Source organism: Mustela putorius, unplaced genomic scaffold, assembly GCF_011764305.1.
Source record: "Mustela putorius furo isolate JIRA1106 unplaced genomic scaffold, ASM1176430v1.1 tig00537227_pilon_pilon_pilon, whole genome shotgun sequence".
Classification (NCBI taxonomy): Eukaryota; Metazoa; Chordata; class Mammalia; order Carnivora; family Mustelidae; genus Mustela; species Mustela putorius.
The window spans coordinates 7,830,684-7,844,490 of record NW_025422368.1 but is presented as its reverse complement, the minus strand read 5'-3'; the positions used below and the strand labels follow the sequence as shown (position 1 = coordinate 7,844,490).

The 13,807-nt window shown below is 38.8% G+C and overlaps 1 protein-coding gene across 2 annotated transcripts in view; it reads right to left on the bottom strand.

Moving 5' to 3' along the window:
- RPAP3 (RNA polymerase II associated protein 3) overlaps positions 1–11,941 on the bottom strand; it is a 41,085-nt gene extending 29,144 nt beyond the window's left edge. Inside the window, exons 1-5 of one of the 2 annotated variants that reach the window (XM_045073091.1) lie at positions 11,842–11,941; positions 8,573–8,756; positions 7,697–7,837; positions 4,707–4,829; positions 3,763–3,890 (exon numbers count right to left, since the gene is read on the bottom strand). In XM_045073091.1, the coding sequence (XP_044929026.1) occupies positions 3,763–3,890; positions 4,707–4,829; positions 7,697–7,837; positions 8,573–8,725 (545 nt within the window). In that variant the 5' untranslated portion in view covers positions 8,726–8,756; positions 11,842–11,941. Of the gene's footprint in view, positions 1–3,762; positions 3,891–4,706; positions 4,830–7,696; positions 7,838–8,572; positions 8,757–11,364; positions 11,771–11,841 lie in introns of those variants that run through there. The other variant, XM_045073092.1, reaches the window with a different exon arrangement.
- Between the last annotated feature and the right edge of the window lie 1,866 nt (positions 11,942–13,807).

Sequence of the window (13,807 nt, the reverse complement as noted above, 5' to 3'; positions counted from 1 at the left end):
TACACAACCTAACCTTACACCTAGAAAAGAGCTAGAAAAGGAACAACAAACAAAGCTTAAAGCCAGCAGAAGAAGAGAAATAATAAAGATCAGAGAAGGAATAAATGATACAGAAACAACAACAAAAACAGCAGAACAGATCAATGAAACCAGGAGCTGGTTCTTTGAAAGAATTAATAAAATCGATAAACCCCTGGCCAGACTTACCAAAAAAGAAAAGAGAAAGGACCCAAATAAATAAAATCACAAAAGAACAAGGAGACATTAACCACCAAGACCACAGAAATACAATTATAAGAGAACATTATGAAAACTTACATGCCAACAAATTGGAAAACAGGGAAGAAATGGGTAAATTTCACAGAAACATATATAAACTACCAAAACTGAAACAGGAAGAAACAAAAAACTTGAGCAGACTGATAACCAGCAAAGAAATAGAATCAATAATCAAAAATCCCCCAACAAAAATCCAGGATCAGATAGCTTTCCAGGGGAATTCTACCAAACATATAAAGAAGAGTTAATACCTACTCTTCTCAAACTCTTCCAAAAAAATAGCAATAGAAGGAAAACTTCCAAACTCATTCTACGAACCCAGCATTACCCTGATTCCAAAACCAAAGAGTGCACTAAAAAAGAGAACTATAGGCCAATAACCCTGAAGAATATGGATGCAAAAATTCTCAACAAAATACTAGCAAATCAAATCTAACAGTACATTAAAAGAGTCACTCACCACAACCAAATGGGATTTATTCCTAGGCTGCAAATGTTTCCGTATTTGCAAATCAATCAACATGATATACCACATTAATGAAAGAATTAATAAAAGAAAGGATAAGAAATATATGATTCTCTCAATAGATGCAGAAAAACATTTGACAAAGCACAACATCCATTCATGATAAAATCCCTCAACAAAGTGGGAATAGAAGAAACATACCTCAGTATCACAAAGGCCATCTATGAAAAACATCCTCCATGGGAAAACACTGAGAGCTTTTCCTCTACAGTCAGGAAGAAGTCAGGGACGTTCACTCTCACCAGTTATGTAACATAGTACTAGAAATCCTAGCCTCAACAATCAAGATTACAAAAAGAAATAAACAGGATCCAAATCAGCAAGGAAGGAGTCAAACATTCACTTACGCATATGACATGATACACTATATAGAAAACCTAAACAACTCTACCAAAAAATTGCTAGAACTGACACTCAAATTCAGTAATGTTCCAGGATACAAAATCAATGTACAGAATACTGTTGGATTTCTATACATCAATAATGAAGCAGCAGAAAGAGAAATCAAGGAATTAATCGCATTTACAATTGCACCAAAAACCATAAGATACCTGGGAATAAACCTAACCAAAGAGGTGAAAGATCTGTACTCTGAAAACTGCTGAACACTTAAGAAAGAAACTGAAGAGGACACAAAGAAGGGGAAAACATTCTACACTCATGGATTGGAAAAACAAATCTTGTTAAAATGTCTAGACCACCCAAAGCAATTCACACATTTAACACAATCCCTATCAAAATACCAACAGCATTTTTCAGAGCTAAAACAAACAATCCTAAAATCTGTGTGGAATCACAGAAGACCCCAAACAGCCAAGAAAATCAAGAACAATAAGGCTGGAGGCATCAGAATTCCAGACTTCAAGCTATATTTCAAAGCTATAGTCTTCCAGACAGTATGACACTGGCATAAAAACAGTCATAGAGATCAATGTAATAGAATAGAAAACCCAGAAATGGATCCACAACTCTATGGTCAATTAATCTCTGACAAACCAGGAAAGAATATCCAATGGAAAAAGATAGTCTCTTCAACAAATGGTGTTGGGAAAACTGGACAGTAACATGAAAAAAAAAAAAAAAAGAAGAAAGAAAAGAAACTGGACCACTTTCTTACACCATACACAAAAATAAAGTCAAAATGGACAAAAGACCTAAATGTGAGACAGGAAACCATCAAATTCCTAGAGGAGAACACACGCAGTAACCTGACACTGGCTGTAGCAACTTCTCACTAGAAATGTCTCCAGAGGCAAGCAAAACAAAAGCAAAAATAAACTACAGGGACTTCATCAAAATAAAAAGCTTCTGCACAGCAAAGGAGGCCATCAACAAAACTAAAAGGCAACTAAAAGAAGGGGAGAAGATACTTGCAAATGACACATCTGATAAAGGACTGGTATCCAAAAATCTATAAAGAACTTATAAAACTCATAAAGCACATAATCCAGTTAAGAAATGGGCAGAAGATGAGTAGACAGTTCTCCAAAGAAGACATACAAATGACCAACAGACACATGACAAGATGCTCAACATCACTCATCATCACACATTAAAACTACAATGAGGTATCACCTCACACCTGTCAGAATGGCTAAAATTAACAACACAGGAAATAACAGGTATTGGTTGAGGATGGGCAGAAAAGGGAACCCTCTTACTCTGATGGTGGGAATGCAAACTGGTGCAGCTACTCTGGAAAAAACAGTATGGAGGTTCCTCAAAAAGTTAAAAACAGAACTACCCTACATTCCAGCAACTGCAGTATTAGCTAGTTACCTAAAGGTTACAAAAATACTGATTTAAAGGGTACATGCACCCCGATGCTTACAGCATACCAACAATAGCCAAATTATGTAAAGAGTCCAAAAGTCCACCGTAAAATGGGTAAAGAAGATGTCGTATATACACAACAGAATATTACTCAGCCATCAAGAATGAAACCTTGCCATTTGCAATGATGCGAATGGAGCTAGAGTGTATTATGCTAAACAAAATCAGTCAGAGAAAGACAAATACCACAGGATTTCACTCATGTGGAATTCAAGAAACCACACAAATGAACATGGGCCGGGGGACGGGGGGGGAACAAACCAAGAAGCAGACTCTTAACTACAGACACAAACTGAGGTTTACTGGAGAAGAGGTAGGCGAGGAAATGGGTTAAGTGATGGGTATTAAGGAGGGCACTTGTGATAAGCACTGAGTCTTGCATATAAGCAATGAATCACTAAATCACTAATATTACACCATGTGTTAACTGGAATTTAAATAACAATTTGGAGGGGGAAAAAATGAAGATTCTACCTCCATTTTCAAGGAAAGAAGAAATAACCTTTTATGATTTATGATTCCCAAATGCTAGTCTGCAGGCAAGTTCCAGAATTTGGGACAAGTTTTTACTACATTATGATGAAAACTGGGAAAAGACAGGCCATACAGTAAATTCTTAAAATGTCAAATGATTTCATTAAAAGACCTTTCCAGGGGCGCCTGGATGGCTCAGTCATTAAACGTCTGCCTTCAGCTTAGGTCATGATCCCAGGGTCCTGGGATCGAGCCCCACATTGGGCTGCCTGCTTGGCGGGAAGCCTGCTTCTTCCTCTCCCATTCTCCCTGCTACTGTTCCCTCTCTCGCTGTGTCTCTCTCTGTCAAATAAATAAATAAAATCTTTTTAAAAAATAAAAATAAAAAATAATACTGCCAAACAGCCTTTTGTTCAAGAAATTATAATGACAGCAAATGACCATATGTTTGTTTTACTAGGCTTAGTTATGAGAATAAAAAGTAACACTAAAAAAAGAGAAGAAATATGCATCTAAGGTTCCTTCATTACTGTTCACAGCTTAGTAACTCAAGCTTTTTTATCGCTTGGTATTACGTCTGAAAGATTTTTTTTTTTTAAATCAGCCTCCATACACAGTTAAAATAGTCACACATTATGGGAATCCCTTACTTTTTCAACCTAAAGTATGCTGACGCTCTGTTTGTTGGCAACACAGGATTATACGGATCAGCATCCATGCCTTTGGTGTAGCATTCAATTGCTTCATCGTATTTTCCTTGTTTGAAGTATTTATTGCCCTGAAAAAGCATATGGGATCAGATATATACCGGCAGAGAATTGCAGAACCATTTTCTTTCAATATTATGCATCTCTTTCTAACTCATTAGCTCTGTGTTCAAGGTTAATAGGAAAGAAGAGAAAATTAAGCAGAATGGTCTTTCAACAAATGCTGAAATTCACTAGTCACTATATGAGCAGAAGCCAAAAAGGTAGTGGCAGAAAAATGAGTAACATACCTAGCATTATGCACTTTTGATTTGACAATAACCCACAGAAATGTAACAAAAGAAAGACATCAAGATGAAGTTTAATCTGTAAAGAATTCCATCTTCTTGAAAAGCAATATAGTTTTATAATGAGGCTTTCTAAAGAGGGATGTTTAACATTTCTAAAAAGTAACCAAAGATGACCTGTGATATGGAGGAGTGGAATTTAATATTCATGTCAGATTCACACTCTGCTTTTAAGTTACTTTAGTCTACTACCAAAAAAAAAACCTAAAAGGACTCTGTACAGTCCATGCAATTTACATATAAAAATTCATTTAACATTCATAACAATCCATTGAAGTTTAGTATTGCTATTAATCTTATTTTTATAGTAAAGAAAACTGAAGTACAGGTAATTAAAGAACTTGTCACAGGATCTGAACCCATACAATCTGGTTTCAGAGCATATACTCATAACCAACAAGTTATACTGCCTCTTGATATGGATACAGCCAGTAACAAGTTTGAACACCCCCTAAATTACATTGAAGAGATACTGAGATCCACATAATTTTCTACATATCCTGCTTACACGAAGGAAACTAATGCTAGCCTAAAGAATACCTTTTCTTTTAGAGCAAGAGCCTTTTGTGAATCTACATGAATCCCATCTTCTTCTGACTCTGATTCTTGAGACACAGAATCATGGGTATTTTCTTCTTTATCAAGCTCATCAAGGATACTGTCCTGAAATTATAAGTAGAACAGTGCTCATAATTACATGACCATTAAAAAAAGAAAAAGTACACTCAACAGAACTTAGGTTGTAATGATCTAAGGTCCTGAAGGCCTACAGTAGCTTTCAATCCAAGTAGCCTCTAATTGTTAGGATTATCTCCAGAGAAAAATGTACCCTTGTTTAGAAAACCAAGATCCAAACCACCTGAAGAATCTAGCTTTAAAGTCATGAAGTAATATCTAAGTCAACAGAGTCTATACCACCCCTAAATTACAAACTATTGGTAGTGAGGTATTTATGGCTTGACATACACAAAGTTTGGAAATAACCCCAAACTAATGTAATAAAGAACCAATAGGCAAGAAATGGTTTTTACTAAAAACCTTTTTTCTTCCTTATTCTCAAAACGTGAAAAACTGCCTGTAAAGCACATTAACTCCTAATCATCACAAAAACCTACAAGATAAGTATAATTCCCCATGTTTTTTTTTACTGAAAGGAACCGAGACACAGAAGTTTGTTAACTCAAGAACACTTGGCTAATGAGAGGCCAAGTCAGGATTTGAATCGAGGCAAATCTGCATCCTCTGAAGAGCTCTCAGTGACTGTGTTATATTGTCTCTCAATGAATTTCAAAATTCCAGCTGACTATATCAAAGAAAATACATAATATACTAATCCAACAATTCCCAATCTCTTTTGGATCACATATTCCTCTCATGGTAATAAATCATCTCATAAACCCCATCAGGATTTTTAAATCATGTTTATCATATATGATAAAAGAATCGTTTTTAGTAAGAGACTTTAAAACCAGTAAGTGTTAAAAAGTTCATTAAAACTCATTTAAACAAAAACCTTGATTATATAAACAAAATTTCTTGCATTTAATACCATACTATTTCATGTCAAAAAACCCCAAATCATTGGTAAACTGAAAAATAAAATAAAATCTATGCTCAGTTTCACTGAATGAACATTAAGAGACTGAAACTCAGCTAAGTGTTTTAGCATAAAGATTCTACAAATCCCACCAGCCTCCCGACATTAAAGAGCCAAGATTATTCAACGCTGCTGTGCTTGCATGTGTAGACCACTAGCAGCAGCAGCACACTAAAGCAGCTGCTCAGATCTCAACTCGAGTGGAAAGGTAAGTAAACATCTACATCTTGTACAGATAAACGAAAATAACGTCAAGCAATGCAGTACATCATGGCGGTACTGGCCACACAAAGGAGTTCAATCGATATCTGTTGAATGAGTAAATGACTGTGTAGAAAGCACCTCTCTCAGAAATGATCTAAGGATGATGGTTCTCAGGAAAAAGCACTATAGGAAGATACCACCTTAAGAAAAGGAAAAAGCTATATAAATAATGAGGGATAAGGTCACAAAAAAATAAAGGTAGACTACATAATACTCAGCAGAAAAAATGTGTTCAGAAAATATCATTTCCCACAGCAATAAATTCAAGACTAAAGTCATACTTTTCTTATATCGCGACAATACTGAAGCAGATGGTTAGTAGTCCCAGCTCTAACTTAAGTCAATTAGCCTTGGCTTCATTAAGAAAAATACAACTCATCTGGAAAACTTTGAGCAGTGTCTTCTAAAACTAAATGTATATATAAACTATGACCTGGCAAATTCCCTCCCAGGCGCTTATATCCATCAAAAGACAAAGAATGTTCATAGCAGGTTTATTCATAATAGCCCCAAACTGGAAACAACCCAAATGTATGTTAATAGGAGAATGAATACACAAATTGTGATATATTCACACAATGGAATTCCGATCAGCAAGGAAAAAGAACAAATTATTGCTACTTAATAATATGGATCAATCTCAGACAATGCTAGCAAACAAAACCAAACACAAAAGAGTGCATACTGTACGATACATTTATATGAAATTCCAAAACTGACAAAACTGATCTATAATATGAGAGATCACAATAGTGGCTACCTTTGGAAGGTAACCAAATGAAAAGAAAGGCTTCTGGGATGCTCGAAATGTCTTCTATCTTGATGCGGATGGTGGATTCTCAGGTACATACAGGAGAAAAAAATTGAGGAAGCTATACACTTAAGATTTTTGCACTTTACTGTATGTGTTTAAGAACCTCAAATAAAAATTTTAAAACAGGGCGCCTGGGTGGCTTAGTGGGTTAAGCCGCTGCCTTCGGCTCAGGTCATGATCTCAGGGTCCTGGGATCGAGTCCCGCATCGGGCTCTCTGCTCAGCAGGGAGCCTGCTTCCCTCTCTCTCTCTCTCTCTCTGCCTGCCTCTCCATCTACTTGTGATCTCTCTCTGTCAAATAAATAAATAAAATCTTTAAAAAAAAAAAAATTTTTAAACAGAAAAGTCCAAATAAACAAAAATCAAAAGAGTGGTTAGCTATGGGAGTAGAAGGAAGATAAGATGGGATGGGGATGCAGTATTTTTGAACTCTGTATGCAATGGTGGTTACCCAAATCTACATGTTAAAAAATGGCATCGAACTCTACATATACTGTACCATTATCAGTTTCCTGGTTTTGACACTATACTATAATTAAGGAAGATATAACCACTGGGGTAAACTGGGCGGGGAGTATGCTGGACCTCCATGTACTATTTTTGCAAAAACAAAAAAGAAAGAAAAAATCGAAAAAAAAGGAATCCTGGCTGTTTTAGCCAATCACTGAAAGAGGGCTTCAGGAGAAAAAATAATCTAGTTAACTGAAAAGCATTGTAATTAAATTTGGATTCATATAAAATAATCTTTAAGTGAAAGACACAAAGGTAAGAACTTTTTCATTTAACCCATCACTCTTAGCTAACTCGAAGACAATTTTATTCAAGTACTAAGAAGCACATACGGCGATTAACTCACCACATCAAGTTTTGCCCATGCCTCATAATCATAAGATTTTATCCTGTTTTTTGTGTTTTCATCTTTGGTTTTTTTAGAAGACTCTTTTGGCTTGCCTTTCTTCTTTTTCCTAAAATTCCCATTTCGAATAGGAGGTAAATTCTAGGGATGGGGGAAAAAAAATAAACACACAATGTTTGAGCACTGCTTTACTATTACTTTTCTGTATAACTACCAATGTTTAAAATTCTCACTAAATTATATTTTCAAGAAGTACTTTTATTTTTTAAGGGCTTAAATATACCAATTTACCATCTTTACTTAATTCATGCTTGAAAAGTTTAATTCATTCTTTGACAAATATTGAATATTGTTTAGTCACAAGGAAAGTATTATCTAGAAATTTTAATTATACATTTAATTTGCAAACCTAAATTCACACTTCCAAAATTGCCTGATTTTCAGCCTTACTACAAGGAATTAGCAGCAGTGCAACAGCAAATTGAACTGCCTCTACATCAGTATGAAAAAATTATCCATATTTAAATGCAATCTTAAGAACCTATGTAAGTAATCTACATGTTATGCTAATACTGTATGTTAAGATATCATTAAATATATAACTATACATGATATGTATAATATACATATACTTAAATATCAAATTAAGAATTATCACATGGACTTCCTTTCTCTAAATATTGGCTAAGCCTTAAAATGTCTTAATAGAGTTAATACAATTATTACAAAGACTTAAGAAGCAGAATTTTTCAAAATGTTGACAGCTGGCAAATCACTTCAGTTTCAGTATTTTCAGAACATTTTAAAAGGTTGGGCTTTATTTTAAATTGAATAGTTTTGCTGGATTCTGAAGTAGGACTTGATTAAGAAACTTACCTCTTCAGGAACACCATTCTGTCTTCTTAGTTCCATATCCTTCTGTTTAATATCTTTTTCCCAGTTCTCTAAATCCCTCATAAAGTCCTGTAATTCTTCTGCATTTTGTTTCACTTGTAGCTGTAATTCAATTGCTTTATTTGTCGAAGTCATTGTGGCCTGCAGAGTTTTGGCCAACCAATCTCTGACATGAATGAAAAGAATTATTTATTTTTGAAGCATAGCTAATTAATGAGTTTTTACCACTTCATAAATGGCAAAAACACATGCATGGGGGGGGAGCCTAAAGTGATGACGAAGAAAGAAAACATCAGTTTATTATTTAAATGAGTCAATGTTTGCTAAATGAACAAATGAAAAATAGACAAGTCTGGGCATCACTGCAATGCAGTATCAATGAAAGGCAATGAGGGGGAAATCCCTGAAATTTGCAAGTAGCCTATGGTAGCAGACTCTGCTCATCTCCAGTTTATGAATTAATCCGAATTATCTCCTTTACTCCTTTTCAAAATTTATTGAATTTCTGCTATGTGACAGGCCATGTAAAAGCAAGTAAGAGGGGGAGATAACCATAAGAGACTCTCAATCTGGGGGTGGCTGGAGGGGTGGGGTGAGAGGGAAGGGGTGGCTGGGTGATGGACAATAGGGAGGGTATGTGCTATGGTGAGTGCTGTGAACTGTGTAGGACTGATGAAACAAATAATACTTATATGTTTAAAATACACACACACATACACACACACACACAAGTAAGACAAGGTCCCAGGTCTAGTGGAGAAGGAAACAAAATAATCAAGGACTGAGCCACAAAATATTATGCTAGACAGGGTTTTTCAGCCTTTGGGCTATTGACATTTTGAGCCAGATTAATTCTTTGTGGTAGAGGGTCTGTCCTATGCACTGTAAGATAGTTGGCAACACCCCTGGCGTGTTCCAACTACGTGGCAGTATTCTTCCTCCCCTCCAGACTGCGACCATCAAAAATGTCTCCAGACATTGTCAAATGTGACCTAGAAGGCATATTAACTCCTGGTTGAGAACAAATGTGCTAGAGGGACATACAGATGCTGTGGGGCTGACCACAAATGACAGGCATAAATCAGATGGTGGAAAGGGTGGTGGGTTCCAGGAAAGTCTCCCGAGGTGCTCTAACTAGCCAAGTTTCAAAGTGGCCAGCCAAAGTGATTAACCATGGAGGAGTGGACAGGCAGACCAAAGGACTAAGAAAGAGATAATGGAAGAGATGGCTGAGGTGGCTATGGCACAGATCTCAAGATGCCAGGCCGTGAGGTCTGAAAGCTATGAAAAGTATTCTGGAGGTAAAATAAAAAGTACATGATGACTGATTCAGTTGAGGAGCGGGGGACCAGAGAAGGACCTAACCAGTCTTAGATGCCCACCTTGGAAGCCTGGAGAAATTAGTAGTACTATCTGAGTCAGGATCACAATTTTAAGAAGAAAAGACGGGAGCACCTGGCCAGCTCAGTCAGTCAGGTGAAAGTGCCACTCTCTTAATCTGGGGTTATGAGTTCAAGCCCCAGATTGGGCATAGAGATTACTTTAAAAAAAAAAAAAACTTTTTATTTTTATTTTATTTATTTATTTATTTTTTTTAAAAAGTAAAGAAAAAGAGGTTTCAGAATTGGAGGACAAGAAGAAAGACAAATATTGCAGTTTGGGATATGCTGAACTGGGTACTTAGGGGACATGAGGATGACATATCCAGTAGGTAGTTACATAGGATAGAGATATAAATTTATAAATTTGGGTGTCAGCAGCATAAAGATGGAAGTTACAATCAGGGATATGGACCTGCTTCATCACTGTGACTACTGCGTTGGGTGGGGAGGGGGTGGAGCCTGCAAAACACTACCATTTAGTGAACCAACTGAGGAGGCGATGCCAATACAGGAAAACTAGGCAGCAACATCTAGAGAGCTTGGAGGAAAACTTGCAGAGTACTGTCACAGAAAAGAACTTCCAAAAAAGAGTTCTCACTTTGAACAAAGGCTGGCAGTGCCTAATGACACATAGGTAGCATAAGGGGAAAGAAGGTGCATGGTACTTAGACATATAAAGATTTACTGAGAGTTTCGATGAGATTTAAGAAAAGGATGGACAGGGGCGCCTGGGTGGCTCAGTGGGTTAAGCGCTGCCTTCGGCTCGGGTCATGATCTCAGGGTCCTGGGATCGAGTCCCGCATCGGGCTCTCTGCTCAGCAGGGAGCCTGCTTCCTCCTCTCTCTCTGCCTGCCTCTCTGCCTACTTGTGATCTCTATCTGTCAAATAAATAAATAAAATCTTTAAAAAAAAAAAAAAGGATGGACATAAAATGAGCTAAGGAATAAATGAGATTATATGGGGATCAGCATAATGCTGTCTTTAATAATCTAAGATTACTCACGAGTAGAGTCTGGCGGAAGAGAACAAAGAGAATCAAGGTAAAAGAAGATCTAGGAAAAGGGATAACTGATCAGGGAAAGTCTGCAAAAAGGTGGGAAGGGACTCAACGCTTAAGAGGAGTGCGGCAGTAGCACCGGAGAGAGAGCGCGGAAATTAGAAACATCACTTTCCTAATGGTTGCAAATGCAGATAGGTCTTCTGAACCCTTGCTTTGACTTACAACCTAACTTTAACCTTCTTTTCAGACAGTGCCCAAGTGTGATCACACATGTGTATCTTAATAAACGGAATGAGTGAAGTACTTTGCTGGGGACTCAAAAATAGGAATAAACGCAGCAAGCCCCTGAGATGCTGCAAAGGGTCGAGCCCCTTTTCCATTTCACTCATCACCTCTTCTGCTCCCGAAGGTACGACTGGTCCCACGGAACCTACGCCGGGGATGGAGTCCGAGCAGGGAACCAGAAACTTCCAGTGCCGGGGCGTATCGCTTTCACCCTCGGTATCCGCGCGAACACAGCAGCCCCACGCCGAAAGGGGGCGGGCGCCCCGCAGTTCTCCAAGGAGGGTGGATCTGCGATCGAATCACCGCCAATCGGCCCAATTCCCCGCGCGGCCGGGATGGAGGGACGGTCGGCGGAGCAGATCCTCCATACCTGGGCGCGCAGGGCGAGCCCCTTCCGGAACGGAACGCTCACCCGGGATGCCGCTACCCTGGACACCGCCGTGCCGCCGCGTCCTCGCCTCCCCGCTCACGCCTTCCTGCCCTCGCCTCCCCCGCGGCCCACGGCCGCGCGCCCTCTTTGTGCCAGGCCACCCCCAAAGCCTCGACGGCTACTGCAGCCAGCGATAAAGGTAAAGCCGGCTCACCTCGCTAGGCCGTTACTGCCCGCAGGCCGGACCCCAAGCCCGCAGCGTCTCACGCCGAGCCCCGCCTTCCCGAGCTTTCCCACAAGTCCCCGCGTGCCCTCGCCCCGCCCCTTGGCGTCGGGGCGGAGCGTGCGCAGAAGGGCAGATAAGGTGCGCCTCTTTTCTTAGAGAATTGACAGGTGTGTTAAAGCCAGATCTGATGCCTTGCCTGCTTCCAATATGGCTAAACTTCACAGGAGACAACCGAAAGCCACAGAGTCATTCTGACTCGTTTTGATTCCCAAAATAATAACTGGGAATCCCCTCAGAACAATTTTGGCCCGAATATTTTCCTTGCAGGTCGTTTCTCTAGGTCACGACCTTTGTAAGCATGATGACCATCTCAGAAAGGTACTGTTCCAAACAGACTGTGTAATCTTGGAACTCTGACAATTATGAAGGTGTTTTTTTTTTTCTTTTCCTTTAAGTACCTGTATTTGGCAAATCAGTTCTTCAGTCTCTTTTCCCCTTTGCAAGTAAACTCTCCTTTTTCTAAGTGTATCTACATCTGAGTCTTTTTTGGACGTGTGTCAGTATTAAGGTCTGTCTTTAGAAATGCCCTGGCTTACAAACAAGAAAGAGGGGCGCCTGGGTGGCTCAGTGGGTTAAAGCCTCTGCCTTCAGCTCGGGTCATGATCCCAGGGTCCTGGGATCGAGCCCCACATTGGGCTCTCTGCTCAACAGAGAGCCTGCTTCCTCCTCTCTCTCTCTCTCTCTCTCTCTCTGCCTGCCTCTCTGCCTACTCCTGATCTCTGTCTCTCAATAAAAAGAAAGCATGTTTTAAACAAAGAAGAAAGAATGTGAAGGTTTTAGTGCTTCTTACTTCTGCTTACCATATGAGTGAGCTTTCTTTCCTTTTCATGACAACACTAAAATTGTAAAATAGGGCACCTGGGCAGCTCAGTTAGTTAAGCAACTGCCTTTGGCTCAGGTCATGATCCTGGAGTCCTGGGATCGTGTCCCACATCAGGCTCCCTGCTTGGAGGGGAATCTGCTTCTTCCTCTGATCTCTCCCCTCTCATGCTCTCTCTCTCTCTCAAATAAATAAATAAGATCTTTATCAAAAAAAAAACCTGTAAAACAAAAATTATGTCAACAGTCCTTGAAAACAGACAGAAGCAAACAAACCTGTCAGTTTGAAACAACTCAATGATCTCAAACATTAGCCCCAAAATCCAGTTCAGTGACTCTCAGTCTTGGCTGAACTTTGGAATCATCTATGTGACATGGAAAAAAATAAAATAGGAGCACCTGGGCGACTCAGTCCATTAAGGCTCCTGCCTCTGTTTTCAGTTCAGGTCATGACCTTCGGGTCCTGGGATGGAGCCACAGTTAGGTCCCATGCTCAGCAGGGAGTCTGCTTGGGATTCTCTCTCCCTCTGCCTTTACCCTCCTGCATGCTTTCCTTCTCTCTCTCTCTCCAAGATAAATAAATAAATCTTTTTTTAAAAATACTGATGTCTAGGTTTTGTCCCTAAAGATTCTGATTTCATTAGTGCAGCCTAGGCATCATCAGTTTTAAAACACAAAGATACAACTGTGCCTTTGAAGCTGGGAATCACTAATCCAGCTAATGGTCAATGAAAAAACACCCGGGGTCCTCTCTTACTAGGGCATATTATTAGCTCATCTTTCCAACTATAAAATTATTCGGTGTCTTTGTATTTTAACATCATAGTAGTCAAATCATTAAGTATATGAGGCATTGAAATGCCTTTTTTGGCTTTGTGTTGGAAAACTGAATTTTCAGAGTTATTTTGTGTTTTAAAATTAATAATAATTTTAAAACAGATATTTATGGATGTTCTTAACAAAAGCAACTGTATTTTTTTAAAGATTTTATTTATTTATTTGAGGGAGAATGAGTGAGAGAGCACATGAGAGAGGAGAAGGTCAGAGGGAAAAGCAGACTCCCCAGGGAGCTGGG